At 58.2% G+C, this 17,735-nt stretch overlaps 1 protein-coding gene across 1 annotated transcript; it reads right to left on the bottom strand.

Annotated features, from left to right (window-relative positions):
• Positions 1–549: 549 nt before the first annotated feature.
• TLE2 (TLE family member 2, transcriptional corepressor) lies at positions 550–16,391 on the bottom strand. The gene is made up of 19 exons (XM_054290963.1): positions 16,301–16,391; positions 16,131–16,216; positions 15,472–15,535; positions 14,402–14,446; positions 12,714–12,776; positions 12,431–12,505; positions 10,687–10,870; positions 8,721–8,737; positions 7,733–7,825; positions 7,378–7,422; positions 5,103–5,232; positions 4,105–4,241; positions 3,733–3,800; positions 2,396–2,645; positions 1,942–2,189; positions 1,577–1,724; positions 1,345–1,495; positions 1,144–1,220; positions 550–1,063 (listed from the first exon to the last, which is right to left on the bottom strand). Exons 1-19 carry the CDS (start codon positions 16,322–16,324, stop codon positions 956–958), a joined length of 2,013 nt encoding a protein of 670 aa, XP_054146938.1. The 5' UTR covers positions 16,325–16,391; the 3' UTR covers positions 550–955.
• Between the last annotated feature and the right edge of the window lie 1,344 nt (positions 16,392–17,735).

Here is a 17,735-nt window from a genome sequence, read left to right as displayed (position 1 = left end):
CACAGCAGGAACCTTGTCCCTTTTGGTCACAACTTGCTGCTCCTTTGCTGTGCTGAGGAGGGTCTGAGGGGGCTCCTCAGTGGGCAGAGCCCATTGCTGGCCCGGCTGGAGCAGCAGCGTGGGCACAGCGTGGTGCTGGCTCTGCCGTGCCCCAGTGGAGCAGCCTGGGGCTCTGTGGGTGCGGGGGAGAGGAGAGGCCAGCCCTGGAGGAAGTGGTTTGTGAAGGAAATGAGATGTGAGCACTCAGCGCCTGCCTTATCGGTCTGGCCGCCTGCCAGCACTGCCGTGGGCGAGCCGGGCTGCTCCCAGGAGCCCGGGGCTGCCAAGGGCTGCGGTGTGGCAGCTGCTCTGGGCTCCTGCCCCAGCCACAGCTCACCACAGGCACCACAGAGCGCTGCAGGCCAGCAGCCACACCTCTGCCATGCTGGGAGCGTCCCCTCCTGTGCTGCTGGCCAAAATCAGCCCCCCAGGACACCCTTCAGAGCCCAGCCCTTGGCACAGCTGGCAGCACTGGCTGGCAAAGGTCCCTGCTCAGAACCAGCCCAGCCCTTCTTTTGTGCATTTTTATTAGTAAGGGATTGAAAACATATTTAAATACATTTCTTTACTGATAATTTACAGCTGTTTGTGCAGCAGAAAATGGGTGCAGTTAAGTCAGTAGCAGTAACTCAGGAGACACAGGCTCTCAGGCTCTGTCCAGCTCCCTGAAGGACAGACAGAACCCAGGATGTCCAGCCCAGCCCTTGCCCAGCCTCAGGGGACGCCAGGCTACACCCAGCCCTCAGCTCCTGCAGGAACCAGGGCAGGAGATGGGGCTGGAGCCTTGGTTTGGTGCAGAAAGCAGTGCAGGAGGAGGGAAAGTAGAGCTGCAGGAGGGCAGGTCCAGTACTGGAGGCCTCTGTGAGCCATGGTGGCATTGGGCAAGGTGTGTCCCCATTGCTGATGGTGACAGCAGTCAATAAACCACCTCATACACTGTGGCCTTCTTGTCACCAGAGCCTGTCACGATGAATTTGTTGTTGACAGAGATGTCACAGCTCAGGACTGATGAGGACTCCTTAGACTGAGTGAGAGGGCAGGAGGTGAGAGCAGGGCTGCTGCCTGGAGCCACCACAGTCCCCCTGCACAGCTTCCTGAGCCCACCTGGAAGATGCTGGCTCCATAGGGCGCCCTCCAGGCGTTGAGCAGGTTGTCCTTCCCCGTGCTCACAAACCACTTCCCTGGGACAGGGAAGACAAAAAGACAAAATGGGAATCAACAGCTGGGACACCATTCAGGGGCTAAACCACAGGAATAAATCTGAGGCTATCCACAGCCCAGGCAGAAAAAAAGGCCCTTGCCTACCACAGGAGGCGAATTTGAGAGAGAGGACACAGCTCTCGTGGAGGTGCAGCTGGTACTTGTCGGGTTTGGTGACGTGCAGGATCTCCACGTTGCTGCTCTCCATGCCCACGGCCAGCCACTCTCCCATGGGGCAGTAGCCCAGGGAGAAGATCTGAGGGGACACACAGGCTCACAGGCTGGCCCAGCAGCAGGTGCCAGCTGGCCCAGGGTGCTCAGAGGGCTCCAGCCCTACCTGGGAGCTGAAGTCGTGCTGCTGCAGCTGCCGGCCCTCCCGCAGGTCCCAGCAGCGCACGGTGTTGTCCAGGCCCCCTGTCCACAGCTTGGTGCCATCGTTGGAGATGTCAATGCAGCTGGCACCGTCTGTGTGGCCTTGAAACTGCCTGGGAAAGAGAGGGATGGAGAGGGAGAGGGCACAGCTGGCAGGGCAGGCAGCACCTGCAGCACGGAGCGAGGGCAGGGCAGCAGTGAGGAGTGCAAGGACAGGCACTGTGCCATGGCCAGGGTCACACACAGGGACATGCTGCAGGGGACAATGAGGGGATCCTGGCCAGAGGAGTCCCCAGCAGTGCTGCCCTGCAGCCCCTGGCCCAATCTCACCTGACCAGGGTCTGGTTCTGCAGGTCCCACACCACGATGTTGCCGTCGCTGCAGCAGGAGAAGCAGACTTTGGCGTCAGGGCTGATGGCCAGGGCGTAGCAGGCGGGGGCAGAGGAGGTGAACTCAGCCTTGATGCGGGGCGTAGGGGCTGCCAGGTCCCAGATGGACAGGGTGCTGGCCTCCCCCCCCACGATCAGGCTGCGCCCGTCGGGGAGCAGCTTGCAGGAGCGGATGTAGTTGTCACGGTTCTGCACGGGGGGCACAGGCAGCAGGGCAAGACAAGGAGCACATGGTGAGCACACAGGGCCTGGCAGGAGACACTTCTCCTTCTCCCACTGCAGCTGGGAAAGGCCCCTCTGTCCCCTGCACTGCAGCAGGGCCACATTCCCCTTGCCAGCCCCAGCCCAACAGCATTGCTGCTCATCCTCCTCCTCCTCCTCCTCCTCCTCCTCACCAGGCAGTCGAGCTGAGCCACGGCCGTCTTGGTGCCCGGCTGCCCCACGTCCCAGACCTTGACGCAGCCCTTGCCCCCGGTGTAGACGTGTCTGGTGGAGTTGCTGATGGTGACAGCACAGACCACCTCGCCGTGGCTCAGCGTGTGCAGCTGCCGCGCGTGCCGGGGGATGCCGGAGCCCAGCAGGGCGTCGGGGGGGAAAGGCACCGGCTGCATCTGCCCGTCTGCACTGACGTGGAAGGAGTAGGCACTGCAAGGGAGCAGAGCGGTGAGGAACAGAGCAGGATCCTGCGTGGGCAGGTGCCACGCAGGTCCAACACAGGCAGGATGGTCTGGAGGCAGAGGACATGGAAGGAGAAGGCACTGGAAGGGAGCAGAGCAGTGAGAAGCAGAGAAATGAGAAGCAAAGCAGGATCCTGCATGCACAGGGGCTGGTGCCACATGAGTCCAACAGGCACCATGGGCTCGTGGCACCAACAGGCAGCACGATTTGGAGGCAGAGAACATGGAAGGAGAAAGCACTGGAAGGGAGCAGAGCAGTGAGAAGCAGAGCAGAATCCTGCATCCAGGTGGGTGTGCTGGACCGGGACTTCAGGTCCAATACAGGCAGCACAGTTTGGTGTCAGAGCCATGAGAAGCAGAGCAGTGAGAAGCAGAGCAGAATCCCCCAATGGCAGGTGCCATGCAGGTCAACCAGAGGCAGCATGGTTTGGAGGCAGAGGACATGGAAGGAGAAGGCACTGGAAGAAAGCAGAATGGTGAGAAACAGCAGAATCCTGAGTGGGCAGGTGCCATGCAGGTCCAACACAGGCAGCACAGCTTGGAGGCATAGCCATGAGCAGATGCCAGCTGGGCACACAAAAACCACAGCCCAGCTTTCCCTCAGGCTTTGCTCCCTGCCGCCCTCAGCTTGTCCACAGAGCCCAAATTCACCCCCAGAAGCCTCCACATCCCCTCCTCCCCCAGCACAGCCCCCATCCAGCATGGTTTGGAGTCAGAGCCATGGAAGGAGAAAACACTAGAAGGGAGCAGAGGAGAGGCCTGAACAAGCCCTGTGTGATGCCAGGGGCAGGAGGTGATCTCTCTGTTAGCCACACTCAAGGCAAGGTGGAATGTGCCCAAGGCAAGGAGGAAGGTGCCCAAGCCAAAAGGTGGAAGATGCCCATTATGCCCTGGCTAATGAGGGGTTTAATTACCCAGCTCCAGCTGCCAGGAAGGAAATGGCAGCGCTGGATTCAGGATTGGAGAGCAGCTCCCCCTCAGGTGAGCCCTTGGGCGGGAGATGCTCCCAGCTCCCACCTCAGCCCCTTGTCCCCACCCTCCCTGCAGCCACTTACGCTTTCCCTCCAGGGAGTGAAGAGGAGAGGGTGGAGGCCCTCAGGTGAGGGTGAGACTCAAATGCCACCTGCACAAAGCAAAGGGCACATGAGGAGCAGAGCACAGGACACCAAAGCTGAGCTCTGGCCTTTCCCTGCACACCCTGGGACCAGCCTGGCTCCGTGCAAGCCTCCTCCTCACATACAGTGACAAAGACCAAAATGTGTTCCCACAGACACGAGTGGAAGGAGTAGAGGCTTCTCTGAAGATTCCACCAACCCCACATCCCACCAAGCTGTGCAAGGGAGCCCTTCCTATGGCTGCAAGCCCAGATGGTGCCCAGGGCACAGGCAGCAGAGCCAGGACGCCCAGACCCCTCCTCAGTGACTCACCAGGGGTGAGCGGCCGTGGGTGCTGCTGGCCTGGGGCACCGACAGCTGGGTGCCCGTGCAGAGGCTGGGGCTGGCCTGGGGCACCACGGCCAGGGAGGACGTGGAGGGGCTGGAGGAGCTCAGGGGGCTGCAGGGAGCTGCACGAGGAGAGAGCCACGGCTTGGCCCTGGCGGCACCCGGGGGAGAGGGGGGGACACCTGGTGACTGCACAGCCACCCCCTCCCACCCCACAGCCAAGCCCCGAAGCAGCCAGCTTCGTGCAGCCCCACCAAATGACAACTGAGCAGAGAAAAAGAGATTAAACCCCTGCTGTACCCCAACCACCATACAAGCCCAGCAGGTGTGTGGCAATGGCAGAGGGGCTCCTCTTGGCCATGGTTTATAGCTCTGATCTTGTGGAGCAAAATGGCCCTGCCAGCTCTGCTGGTGGCAGACAGGGTCCTGAATCCTCCATCCCATCCCACCAGAGCAGAGCAGGCCCTGTGCTGCCCTGGACACTCAGTGACACCCCTGGGCACACTGAAACCCCCAATGCTGTCCTGGACACTCAGTGACACTCCTGGACACTCAGTGACACCCCCATGCTGTCCTGGACAGTGACACCCCCCATGCTGTCTCTGACACTCATTGACCCCCCTGGACACTCAGTGACACACCTTGTGCTCTCCTGGACACTCAGTGACACCCCTGGACACTCAGTGACACCCCCATGCTACCCCTGACATTCAGTGACACCCCCTGTGCTCTCTTGGACACTAACTGACACCTCTGGACAGTCAGCAACACCCCTGGACACACTGACCCCCCCCCATGCTGTCCCTGTCACCCACTGACCCCCCTACACTCAGTGACACCCCCATGCTGTCCCTGTCACTCAGTGACCCCCCTGGACACTCAATGACCCCCCTGGACACCCTGACACCCCCATGCTGTCCCTGTCACTCAGTGACCCCCTGGACACTCAGTGACCCCCCCCCCGTGCTGTCCCTGTCACTCACTGGCGCTGTCGGTGCCCGGGGGTGGCCGCAGCGCGATGGCCGAGCTGGGTCCGGGGCCAGGCGTGAGGGAGTCACGGGCTGGTGAGGAAGAGGAGGGCTTGGAGGCGGCAGCGCGGGCCACTGAGTGGGTCTGTGCAGCACAGGGAAGAAGAGCAGCTTCAGCTGTGGGAGCAGAGCCTGGGCCAGGATCTTCCACACCTTGGAGGGTGGAAGGAGCTCCTGGATGGAGCTGGACAAGGATTGGCCATCCAGGTCCCCTCTCCTTTGCCCCTCACATGTCCCCGCTCTCCCCACAGCTGCAAATGCCCCGTGCAAGCTTTGAATCACCCCAAACTGCCCCAACCCTGCACTGGACACATCTGCTGCCCCCTCAAGCAAATTTCCCCCTGGCACCAAGAGGATGCCTGGCATGAACTGGCCTCTCCAATCCCCACAGCTATTTCATTCCTTGCTTTTTTTTTATTTTTTTTTTCCCCCTGCCTGCCTCTCCTATTTCTTCTGCTTTTTTTTCTGTCTGGGGATTTTGTCGACACCAGCAAAGGAGAGGAAAAAAAAAAAAAATTAATAACAGAGAAAAGCTCCGTGCTGTGCTGGCAGATTGCTCAGGGCGCTTTGTCTGCTCTAATCCGATTGTGCTGGGGAGCTGCTGCTCGCTGCTGCCCACAGCCCCCAGCTGGCTCCTGACCCCAGATGGGGGCACAGATCACTCGGTCCCTGCGGCGGCTGGGAGGCCAAGGAGTGGCAGAAACATCCCTCCCTCCCCCTTCCCACACGCTGATGTTTCAATCTGAGCCGCTGGACTGGTGCTTGGCAAGGAAAAGGGAAAAAAAAAAAAAACCACACAGAAGCAGGAAAAAAAAAAAAAAAAAAAAAGAGAAGAAGGAAAAATCAATTGCTGTGAGCAGCTCTGGGGAATCCTGCAGGCAGATGGGTGGAGAGCAATGCAGAGCTGTGCTGTGCCCAGCAGCGCTCGCCCTGCCCCGAGGGCACGGATCTGTCCCCGGGTGGAGGTGCCAATGGGCACAAACCCAGCATTCCTATCCGGCTGTATATGGCATTCCAGACTGGCCATAATGAGAAATTCCCATCCCAGCCCCGGGGCTGCTCACCGGGCTCTGCTCCCGGTGCTCCCCGCTGGAACCGACGGACGCGGGGCTCGGGCGGCTCCGGGGGCTGCCGGGCTCCGAGGGCGGGTCCTGGGGGGAGAACAGCGCTGTGGGAAGCAGGAATGTCCCTGGGTAGGAGGGCAGGGTGCCTGGGGAGCCAGCACCACCCCATCAGTGCCCTCGGTCTGAGTGAGGAGCATCCGCGCTGCGTTCTGCTCCCCTGGATGAGAAACAGCCTCGGTTTTTCTCTTTGGATAAAATGAGAGGTGACAGCAGGTTCAGAGGACACTGGTGGCCAGGGATGTCTTCACAAGGAGGGATGGGGATCAGCACACACGAGGAGCTGAGACAGGGCTGCCATTTCAGAGGCAAGGCCACCCCTCAGCTCTTGCACTGCCATTCAACCAGGTCTGTGACATTTTATCAGCACAATGAGCAGATTTCATAAGCCTCATTTGCTGCAGAAATTCCTCCTGATCTTCCTTTCAGGGCTTGTATTTCCTTAGGAAGTGGCACAAAAAGACTTCATATCTTTCTCTCCCCTCTGTCTTCTAAGAAGAAAATAAGCACATCCCCAAAAACATCTTCTCTACCAAGAACAGTGGTGGTGGCTGGGATCAAGTTCTGTCAGGTGTGCCTCAGTCAGGAAAGGCTGTACCAGAAGCAGAATGTGGCAGTTCCATGGCAGAAGACTGGAATTCAGTGAGGTGAGTTAAAGCTGAGGCTGCTCAAGGGCCAAGACAGGGGAGAAAGGGGCTCAAGGCCTGGGGCTGGCAGTGCCAGGGTGTGCCATGAGGCTCCTGCCACCTCCAGCCACAGGAGCTGCCAGCAGTGAGCCCAGCTCCATGGAGCTCTCATCCCAGCTTATCAGCCTCCCCATATGGGATGCTGCAGCAGAGGGGCTGACAGGGGACTGTGAAGCAGAGCCAAGCCTGTGGCTGGCAAAGCTGAGCCCTGGCTGGCACAGCCCTCCCAGAGCAGTGGGAGTGGAATCAGTCTTGGCTGGCACAACGCACTGGAGCAGGGCTGGCACGTGTCCTGGCTGGCCACTGCTGCCCTGCAGCAACGAGCTGCAGCCTAAAGAACCCCAAACCTGGGGAACCAGAGCCCTAAACCCAATCCCTGCAGCTGGAGGAGGATGCCTTGCCTAAGGGGCTCTAAGGGCTCACCTCATCCACCACCAGGTTGTCGTCACTCTTGTCCCCATCGCTGTCCTGTGAGAAGGGAGAAACCCAGAAGGGCTCAGTCAGCACAGGGAGATGCTGGAGCAGGCTCAGTGTTCTGCCCCAGAGTGACCCATTTTCTCCTGTACATCCCTCCCTGGACCCATTTTCTCCTGTACATCCCTTCCTGAACCAACACCAGCCAGTTCTGCTGGCAGTGACCCAGCCTGGGGCTGAGGGGCCTCCCTGGGGCTCCTCATTTGCTCTGTTCTTGCTCCCAGCACAGCAGCCCTGTGCAGCAGGGTGGGCACAGAGCTGCCCAGCCCCCTCCCCAGCCCAGCCCAGCCCTTGGGGCACTCACAGAATGCCCAGGCAGCTCCTTCTCGTCCCTTTTCCTCTTCAGCCCCATGCGCTGCTCGTCCTGCAGGCTCTCGGCAGGGGAAGATGAAACGCTCTGAGGCAGAGGGGAAAAAGGTGTGAGAGCCACTGTGAGGGCAGGCAAGCACCCCTCAGCCCTCAGTGGGGCCAGGCCCTGCTCCATTACCACCTCCATCCTGTAAAAGCATCCCTCAGGCTGCTGGGAAGGAGCCCAGAACCCCAAGCTAAGTGAGGGAGATCCAGCCCTGCAGAGACAGCAAGCAGAAAATCCCCACTGGAGCTGTGTTTGCTTCACCTCAACCCTGCCAGGAGGTTTTGGAAGCAGAATGGGGCTGAGCAGGAAGAAGAGCCCTCCCCCAGGTGCTGCTGGCAGCTGCAGGGGTGTCACACATCCCCACACTGGTGACAATGCAGCCAGAGGTGACAGAGACGCCCCATGGCAGGGCTCCCTGCAGCTGATGGCTCCTGGGTGTGCCTGGGCACTGATGGCATCACAGACACCTCCTCTCCTTCCTCCTCTCCTACAGATCGATGCCTGCAATTCCCCAGCAGAGATCATTAACCCTTCCTTCCCCTGCCTGGACCCTGGATTGTGCAGAGCTGCTGTGGAGCTTGCACAGAATCACAGCTCTGGCACTGGGGGGGATCCTAAAAGGGAGGGGGCAGCCAAGGACTGCAGAGGGGCTGAGAGCTCTGAGCCCTGCTCAGAATGATTCCTAAACTGGAAACTCCTTGAAAAGGACAGAGCTGGTTATTTTGGGAGCAGCCCTTGATCTTTAGCTCCTTGCATCAGCAAAGACTGAATTGACGTGGCCCAGAAGCTTCAATTACAAAACCCTGGTGCAAACACAGCCCACCCAGGCCAGCAAAGCTCATCCAGCAGCCCCATCCCTCCCTTCCCAGGAGCCAGCTTGGAGCACACTGGAGATGCCACCAGGGCCAGCTGAGGCCACTGGCCTGTCACAACTCACCCTGCCTGGGGAGAGCTCTGGATGCAGGCAGCAGCAGGAAGAAGATCCCAGGTCCATGTCAGAGCAGAGGGGAGGACAGGGAGAGGTTGTTAATGCCAAGTCTGTGCCCCTCATACCCAGGCAGGAAGGACAGAGGGGCACAGCAGGGCAAACCAGGAAACAGCAGGACACAGGTTTAGAAAACAAACAAACAAAAAAAAACCACAGCAGATTTCCCACTTTGCCCACCTGAAATGTGGATTTTGTGCTGTCTAAAGGGAGGTCAGCACTTTGGTGCTCCTCGGGGAAGCAGGGGAACCTCTACCCACCCACCTCCTTCCAAGAGCTCTGAAATCCCTTCCCCAGACATGAAAACAGATCCAAAGGCCCCAGGAGGGGAGAGCTGGCCAGCTGAGATCCCCTGAATCACACCCATCCCATTTCCTTAGGAAGCCATGCCTAAAAGCCCTGCTTGGAAACTCTCTGAGGCTTTTTGGACATGCACAGCAAAGCAAGTCCCTGCCCTGAGCCCAGGGAAGGAGTGCCAGGCATTTACTGCAAATCCAAGCCCAGGGAACACATTTACTGCAAACCCAAGCACAGGGCTGGTCCTCAGCAACCTTCCCTGGCTGATTTTTGCTCCTAAAGATCCACCAGCATTTAGAGAGAACGAGTCCAGGTCCCTGCTGGCAAGGAGAGGCAGGCAGGGATGGGAAGCTGAGGGATTCCTGTGGGCACTGCTCCAAGGCCATGGTCTGGAGTGGGACCAGATGCCTGCCATCAACCCTGTGCACCCCTGGCTCAGCTTGACTCACACCAGCTCTATGGCAGAGCACTGAGGATTAACCCCAGACAGATGGAGCATTTCAATCTTTTCCTTTTTTTTTTTTTTTTTAAATAAGGAATGGCCCTCACCACAGCCAGACACCCAGGCTGAGAGAAGTTCTGGCTGCCTGGGCTCTGAGGGTTAAGCAGGTTCAGCACAGCACAGCCTGCTTTTATTCTCTCTCTCTCTCTGGACTTTGTTTTCCTCCTTTGTGGAAGCCATCCTTAAAGAAACATGCAGGATTTGCTGTGTGCAGGGAAGGGGGGCAGAGCTGCCACCAACAGCTTCCTGCTGCTCTTTTCACCACCTTGAAATCCTGCAGGCCAAGCCAGACCATGAGAACCTGCAGCAAACCCCACCCATGCCTGGCTTTGCTGCTGCTCTGGGGTCCTGACCCAAGTGCATTTCAGTCAGCACCTTCCCCAGGGGAGTGTGCAGGGAAATGTGCAGGGAAACATCACTCCTGCTAAATCTGGCTGCCTGTTCCCAGCCCACAGAGCCTCTCTCCCTGTCCCAGCCTCCTCTCAGCACAACCACTGTGCTCCGAAAAGGTGATTTGAGCTCAGAGCAGCTCCTCCTTTGTGCAACAGGCCAGGAGCAGAGCTGGGCACAGTTACTCATTTGGCCCAGGCCTGGCAGTAGCATTCAGAGCACTGATTTAATGATGATTAAATATTGATGATGTTTGGAAGGCACTCGCTGATCCTGACAGGAGGAGGTGCCCATCTGGACTAGGAATTAGTGTAATTTACAGGGCACAACACACCCAGTGAAGCTCTGCTTTCTGAATTCCTTGCCCCAGGCTTGTGGCTGTCACAGTTTCTACCAAGGGCTTGCAACAGAATTTTCCTTAAAAGTCTCATCTTTAAGTATCAGATCTTGGTGTAAAAAGAGAGGATTTCTTTGTGGTGGGGATCTCATGCACTGGGAACACCCAGGGGAGCAGGGAGAGCTGTGTGTGTGCACAAACACTTGCCCAGGGCTGCACACACAGCATCACAGCAGAGCAGCCACAAACACAGCCAGCCTCCTGGGGCTGCAGGCATTCCATTCCATGAATTTGCCATCCCCGGGGGATGCAGCAGCCAGGAGCCTCAGCAAAGAGGCAAAACAGCATCCCAGCCTTTCAAGGGTTAACCCAGCCGTGCTTCTCCCCCTTACCTCTGCTCTCCCCATGCTGGGCCACTCTGTGCTCCTTGGCCAGCTGAACCTGAGCCATCAGCGCCCCGGAGAGGGCCAGGAGCCCCGAGCTGGCCGTGCTCAGGCTGGGGGGCTGCGTGCTGGAGGGGTGGGCAGCCAGCGGGAGGGGGGCTGCGTGCTGGGAGAGCTGCTGGAGCTGCTGCTGCTGAAAGAGAAAGAGCAAATGCTCCTGGATGTGGATGTGGAGGAGGCAGCCGCGGCCCGGCCCTCCCTCCCCTCCTTGCAGGCTGCAAAGCTCATGGGATGAGACAGGGATGGGGATGGGGAGGGGGCAGCGGAGCTCTGGGGGCTGCACAGGCTGGGTCACACCCCTGCCCCTTCCCCCGGGGCTGTCTGGGCTCTGCAGGCTCAGCACAGCCTCTTTTATTCTCCCTCTGGACGTTGTTTTCCTCCTGTTCCCCTTCCACCCTTGAGTCTCTCCCTGCAGACACGACCCCAGGCCATGGCTGTGCCACAGGGCACCCAACACCTTCAGGACACTGTGGATAATCCCTTCTCCTCAATGGGTGTATTAAAATAGTAAAAACCCTTAAAATAATAAAAAATGGGTGTGTCAAAATAGTGAAAACCCTTGCATTGTAAAAACTGTGTATGGCAAATTAGTAAAATCCCTTAAATAGTAAAAAAATGGGTGTGCCAAATTAGTAAAAACCCTTAAAAAGTAAAAAATGGAAAATGGGTGTATCAAAATAGTGAAAACCCTTTAAATAGTAAAAAAATGGGTGTGTCAAATAGTAAAAATCCTAAAATAGTAAAAAAATGAGTGTACTAAAATAGTAAAAACCCTTAAATAGTAAAAGATGGAAAATGGGTGTATAAAAATAGTAAAAGTCCTTAAATAGTAAATAATGGGTGTGTCAAAATAGTAAAAATCCTAAAATAGTAAAAAATGAGTGTGTCCAAACAGTAAAAACCCTTAAATAGTAAAAGGTGGAAAATGGGCATATCAAAATAGTAAAAGCCCATAAAAAGTAAAAATGGATGTATTAAAATAGTAAAAATCCTTAAATAGTAAATAATGGGTGTGTCAAAATAGTAACAATCCTAAAATAGTAAAAAATAGGTGTGTCAAAATAGTAAAAAATGGGTGTGTCAAATCAGTAAAAACCCTTAAATAGTAAAAAGTTGGTGCATCAAAATAATAAAAACCATTAAATGGTACAAATGGGTGTATCAAAATAGTATAAACCCTTAAAAAGTAAAAAATGGAAAATGGGTGTATCAAAATAGTGAAAACCCTTAAATAGTAAATAATGGGTGTGTCAAAATATTAAAAATCCTAAAACAGTAAAAAATGGGTGTGTCAAATAGTAAAAACCCTTAAATAGTAAAAAATTGGTATGTCAAATAGTAAAAATCCTTAAATAGTAAAAAATGGGTGTGTCAAATAGTAAAAACTCTTACATAGTAAAAACGGGTGTGTCAAGTAGTAAAAACGCTTAAATAGTAAAAAATGGTGCATTAAAATAGTAAAAACCCTTAAAAAGTAAAAAAATGGAAAATGGGTGTTTCAAAATAGTAAAAGCCCTTAAACAGTAAAAAATGTGCGTGTGAAAATAGTAAAAACCTCACATAGTAAAAAATGGGTGTGTCAAACTAGGAAAAAATGGGTGTATTAAAAGAGTAAAAATTTCCCCCATCACTGCAAATCCCAAACCCCCAGGCAGGGAAGAGTTTTTGCCCCCAGGCAGGCAGTGAAACTCACCCCGACGATGCTGTTGAGCTCGCCCATGGTCACCTGCTTGGCCCTTTCCACTGCCTGCAGGACCTGCTGCTGGTGCTGGGCAGGAAGAGAACGGGGTGGGGTGGTCACACCCTGCTCCTGCCCCAGGGAGCTCCACACTGCCCCACCCTTCCCTGCACAGCCCCTTCTCCCTCCCCTCCAGCCCAGGCTTGAAGTTTTCCTCCCCAAAACCTCCCGTGGTTCAGGCAGGAGTTGGCTCTGGCTTCTTGGGAAGGGGCAAATCAATCTGCTGCGTGCTCCTTACCTCCTGTGTCAGGAAGGGAATGATCTGGGCACAAATGGCACTCAGCCTCTTGACAATCTCTGCCTGAAGGAGGAAAGCAGGAATCAGCAGGTATCACCATGCATGGAGGGCTCTGATCCCCATCCTGTCCCCCCTCCTGCAAACACAAGCTCTGCAGAGGATGAAACTCTCCCCACTGACAGAAATTCTCCTGCTGCCTTTGCATCCCTGTGGGATTTCCAGAGGGCTCTGCCAGGCACAGGGGAGGGACCCCAGGCCTCAATCCCTGCGTGGCCCCAGGCCAAGGCAAGCTCCAAGCTGTCAGTCCCTGCAGCCCAGCTGCCTTTGCTCAGCCCAAACCCATCCTGGCTTTGCGGGCAGGGACAGAGCGGAGCCGAGCCACAGGAGCTGGCAGGGAGCCCTCCCTGTGCCTTCCCTTCCCAAACATCCAGCTCCAAGCCAGGCAGAGCAAGCAGGATGCAGAGCTGCACAGATCCAGCCCTCTCGGAACGGCACCAGTAAATCCCTCAAGGCTCTCTGGTTGTACCTGCCCTGATCTGGAGCACTCCCAGCCTCACCAAGCCCTGGGACAGCTCCTCCTGCCCCTTCAGAGGCACAAAGCACCCCCAGAGCTGCTCCTGCCCACGGGGGAATGCAGAAAACCCGGTGCGTCCTCCGAGGAGAAGCTCTGTGGTTGCAGACAAACCCACAGCAGGGCAAGCAGCACTTCTGAGGAAAGGGGCTGTGACTTCCAGCCCGGCCTCTCCAAGAGAAAACCCCACATTTCCTGGGGAAAAACTGTAAATGCAGCCCGGGGCTGGCTGCTCTGAAGGGTTTTATCAGCTCAGGTTTCTGACAATCCCCGCCGGCGGCGCTGCAGAGGTCAAAGCAGGCTGGGAGCCAAGGGAGAACAAAGGGAACATTTCCCTGCCCTGCCCCACAGCCAGCAGCACCCTGTGCTCACCTGCAGCTCCCAGCTGCTCTCCCACTGTGCCCACAGATCCCGAGACCCCCTCCTGCCCAGGCTCCCACTCCTCAACCCCTTGGCCACCACCTCATGGGCAGAACCCCCATCCCCACCTGGTTTTGGCCACCCCTGGCTCAAATTCCCACTGGATTTTGGGGTGTGTAAGGGTGGCAGGAATGTGGTCCCCACGAGGCTCCCTGCTAACAAAAGGAGCAAACTCGGAGGGGCTGAGCCAGCTGGAGGGATATGGCAGTTGACTTGCCACTTTGTCAGGCATTGGTCCAAACTAATTTCCCTGGCAGAGAGCCCATGATGACTAGATTGATAAATCTGAAGAGGGAAAGCAAATTAAGGCTGGAACAAAAGGGGAACCGGGGAAGGGTGAAAACACTCCTCTGGCTTTGGGAAAGGAAAAGGGGATTAAGGAAAGAAAAAAAAAAAAAAAAAAGAAAGAAAAGAAAGACAATCCATTTGCCTCTGGGCTCTAGCTCCTGCTGTTTCCTCCACATCCCTCTTTCAAGTGGGGCCCCAGGGAAGCACTGCAGGGAGGCACCAGGGCTCACAGCGGGGCTCTGAGTGCTTCTCTTTGGGATGGGGAACTCAATAACACATCCTGACAACTGCTGCATCCCTCTGCAAGGCAGTCCCTGTGTCACTTAGAGCCATTAGAGCTACAGGGCTCAAGGGAGATCATTTTCCAACCTCAGCCTCTTCCCCACCCTCCACTGCTGCTGTCACTTACCTGCTTGTGCATTTCAATGTTGAGGCCGTAGGACATCTCGTAGTACTGAGAGGAAAAGCAAAAAGCACAGCACAGCCTGGTTAGGAGCTGTCCAGAGCAGCTGGCCCAGGACCAGCCCGGGGTTTGGCTGCCTCCAGCCCTGAGGAATGGCTGGGACACTGTGCCAGGAGCCTGGGACAAGGCAGGGAGCAGGCACAGGCTGTTTATTTACACCTGCAGTTTGTGTAAGCCAGGGGAAACCAGTCCTGCTGCCCCCCAAATCCTGTCCTGGCTCTTGGAACCTGTTCTAGTTTCACCCTTCAGCAGCCACCATGACTCTGACCCCAATCCCCACACCTGGGCAGAAAAGGGCACCAGAGCTTTCCTGCTTTCCTCCAGCAAAGCCTGTTCCAAAGGCAGGGAAGCACTTCTGGAAATCCCTGTGAGCCTCAGGGATGTGGGGAGGGATCCCAGCTGAGGGGTGAGAGGAACATGCCCTGCCATATCAACACCCAGCCTCACAAGCAGGGCTGTGCTCACCCCTGGGATATTCTTTGCCCAAAATCACATCTTTTTGCCTCTTGGATGGTGTCACTTGGGTCCCCCCTTTCCCCAGAGGGGCCAGGAAGGTCAGGTGATGAAGGAGAAGGAGCTGCTGTGCTGTCCCCCATCCTCTTCCTCCCAGCAGCTCCTAGCAGGCTCTGAGTGATGGTCAGTCTGTCCTGGGGTCTTTTAACCCTTCATTGGCAACTGCTCCTTCCCCTTCCACCCAAACCATGAGCTTTGGAACATCAACTCTTAAATATCCACCCCTTGGGAGAGAGAGAAGGAAGAGCTGGGAGCTCTCTTACAAGGCCAGATAGAAAAAGGTTAAAAAAAAAAAAGAGAAACAAAACCTATGGCAGGATTCCCGGGCTGAAGCAGCACTGAGCACCAAGAGAAATGGTGATTAACCCCTTCCTGCCCCACATCTCCCCAGCCCCAAGGTCAGCACTGGGCAGGGCTGAGAGGAGCCCCAGCAGCCAGATGTGTTGTGAGGGCAGCAGAAGTGGGGACAGCCCTTCAGGGGACACGGCAGGGGGACAGCTCACCATGACATAATGCCTCTGCATCTCTGTCTTCTCGCTCACCAGCTTCTCACACTCCAGCTTCAGGCTGCAAAGAGGAGCCAGGGCTTCCATTCATGGACCTGCAGCAGCTCCTGCCCCATCCCTGGGGCAAGCTCAGCACATCTCCTGTGTGCTCCTGGGGCTGCAGGGCTGTCACCCACCCTGCCCGGGGCACCTGCAGGGCTGTCACACACCTGTGGCACCCACCCAGAGCTCTGTGCCCTCCCTGCCCCTACACCCGGCTCAGCCAGAGGAAATTTGGCAGATCCTCCCCTTGGGACCCCCACTCAATACCTGGCTCCCCAGGTCTCACTTTCACGCTGTCCCCCAGCCCAAACCTCCCTCCTCTTCCTCCTTCCCCAAGCTCCTTCTGCACGGACGAGGCTCAGTCACCACCATCCACCCCTCCAGAGCCTGCTCCCAAATCTGATCCTTTTAGGACTCAAGGCTGGGTCCCACCAACAGAGCAACAGCTCTGCTGAGCGCCTGGCCCCAAAGCTGCTCCTGTGACAACTCTGATGGCTTCACTCCGTCCTTAAAGACCAGATTGTGCCCCTGAAGGAGCTCTCCACCTCCTCCTTCCCCCGTTATCCCACCGCACTCAGCCCAGCCCAGCCCGGTCCCACCGGCCCCGGTCCCACCTGTGGTACTGCGCCTGCAGGAACTGAAACTCCTCCTTGATTCGCTCGCAGATTTCCAGCACCGAGAACTTGAAGGGCTGCCCGGACTGCAGCGGAGAGACAGCCCGGCTGTGGAGGCTGCGGCTCGGCCCCGCGGCCCGGCCCGGCCCCGCCGCCCCCGCGGCACTTACCGGGTGCCGTCCCTGAGGGAACATCCTGAGGGCTCCCGGCCCCGCCGCTCCCGGGGCGCTGCTGCCGCTCCCGCTCCCCCGGGGGTGCCGGGGTTCGGCGGGGAGCCGGGGTTTGGCCGAGCGGCGCTCCCGGGGTCTCGTTCCCGGGGCCGGGGCGGGGCTGAGGCGGCCCCGGTTGGGGGGGGAGCGGCCGCTCGGCCCCGCGCGCCCCGGCCGCCCGCGCCCGCTTAAGGAGGCGCGCTCCCGCGGGGCTCGGGACGCCGGAGCTCCCGCGCCCGCCGAGGCGCCGAGAGAGCGCGGCGGTGCTGGAGATCGAGGGGAGCTCGGGGAAGGCGCCGGCTCTGGAGATGCCGCTGCTGTCCCGAACGGAGCCGCTCGGGAGGTGCCCGCCTGCACTGCCGCCCCAGACCGGGGCTCACCGGGTGCTGCCCCCGGACCCGCCACGCTCCTGTCCCCCAACGCGGTGCGGAGCTTCCCCCGTCCCCAGAGCAGCTCGGTCCCCGGGGAGTGACGCCGGGCGCTGCCACCGTCCCCGACGCTGGGAGCGGAGGCGGCACCGGCCACCGGCAGGGCAGCGCCCGGGGGCGGACATCACAAACAAGTGCAGCCGGACAGTGCCTGCCGGGCCGGGGACTCCAGGGGCAGCGGGCTGCGGTGCACAGCGGAGCGGGGGTCCCTCGGGACCAGCCCCCGGTGTAACCGGGGCAGCCCCACCGGGAGGGGCGGGCACGACGGGACTGCCCCATCCCGTCCCCTCCGCCCGCTCCACCTTAACCGGCCCGCAGCCTGCAGCGGCGGCGCTGGCACCGGCCATTGGCTGCAGCTGCGGGAGCGCCAGCCAATCGCCCTGCGCGGTTCCCACATGGGCTCGTGACGCAAGGGAGCGGATCCACCAATGAGAAGCGAGCGGGCGGCCAGAGCCCCCAAAGATGCGCCGCGGGGCACGCTGGGAGTTGTAGTCAGCCCCTAGCTACTCCCTCACGGCGGCGGCGCCCCGGGCCGGTCCGTGCGGTCCCTGCCGCCGCCGCGGGCCCGGGGAGCGGCTCGGATCGGCTCTGCTGCGGGGGCCCGGCCCAGCACTGAGAGCAGGCGGGGCTCCCGCCGCGGGCGGCCGGGGCAGGCGGACTGCGCGGCCCACGAGGCCTTGCGGCTGCCGCCAGCTGCCACTCAAAGTAACGTGGGGCGGCTGAGGCGGGCGGACACGGAGCCGCCGGGTTCGGGCTCCGCGGGGCTGCTCCGCCCGGGGAACCCACCGAGAGCCCCTTCCCGGTCCCCAGAGACCCCTCCGGCCGCGGCTGCCGTGAAGTGACCGCGCTCGGGGTCGGTAAAAGCGAGTGAGGAGCAACCTTTAAATATTGCAGGACCCAGCTGTACCTGGGCGCTGCGCGGGCAGGCGCGAGGTTAAATATTTAATGCCTCACATTTCAGCCTGATA

Source organism: Melozone crissalis, unplaced genomic scaffold, assembly GCF_028551555.1.
Source record: "Melozone crissalis strain CALT ecotype California unplaced genomic scaffold, PUWL_Pcris_2 ptg000088l_1, whole genome shotgun sequence".
Classification (NCBI taxonomy): Eukaryota; Metazoa; Chordata; class Aves; order Passeriformes; family Passerellidae; genus Melozone; species Melozone crissalis.
The sequence above is the reverse complement of the archived record's forward strand: the minus strand, read 5'-3'. Positions and strand labels throughout refer to the sequence as shown.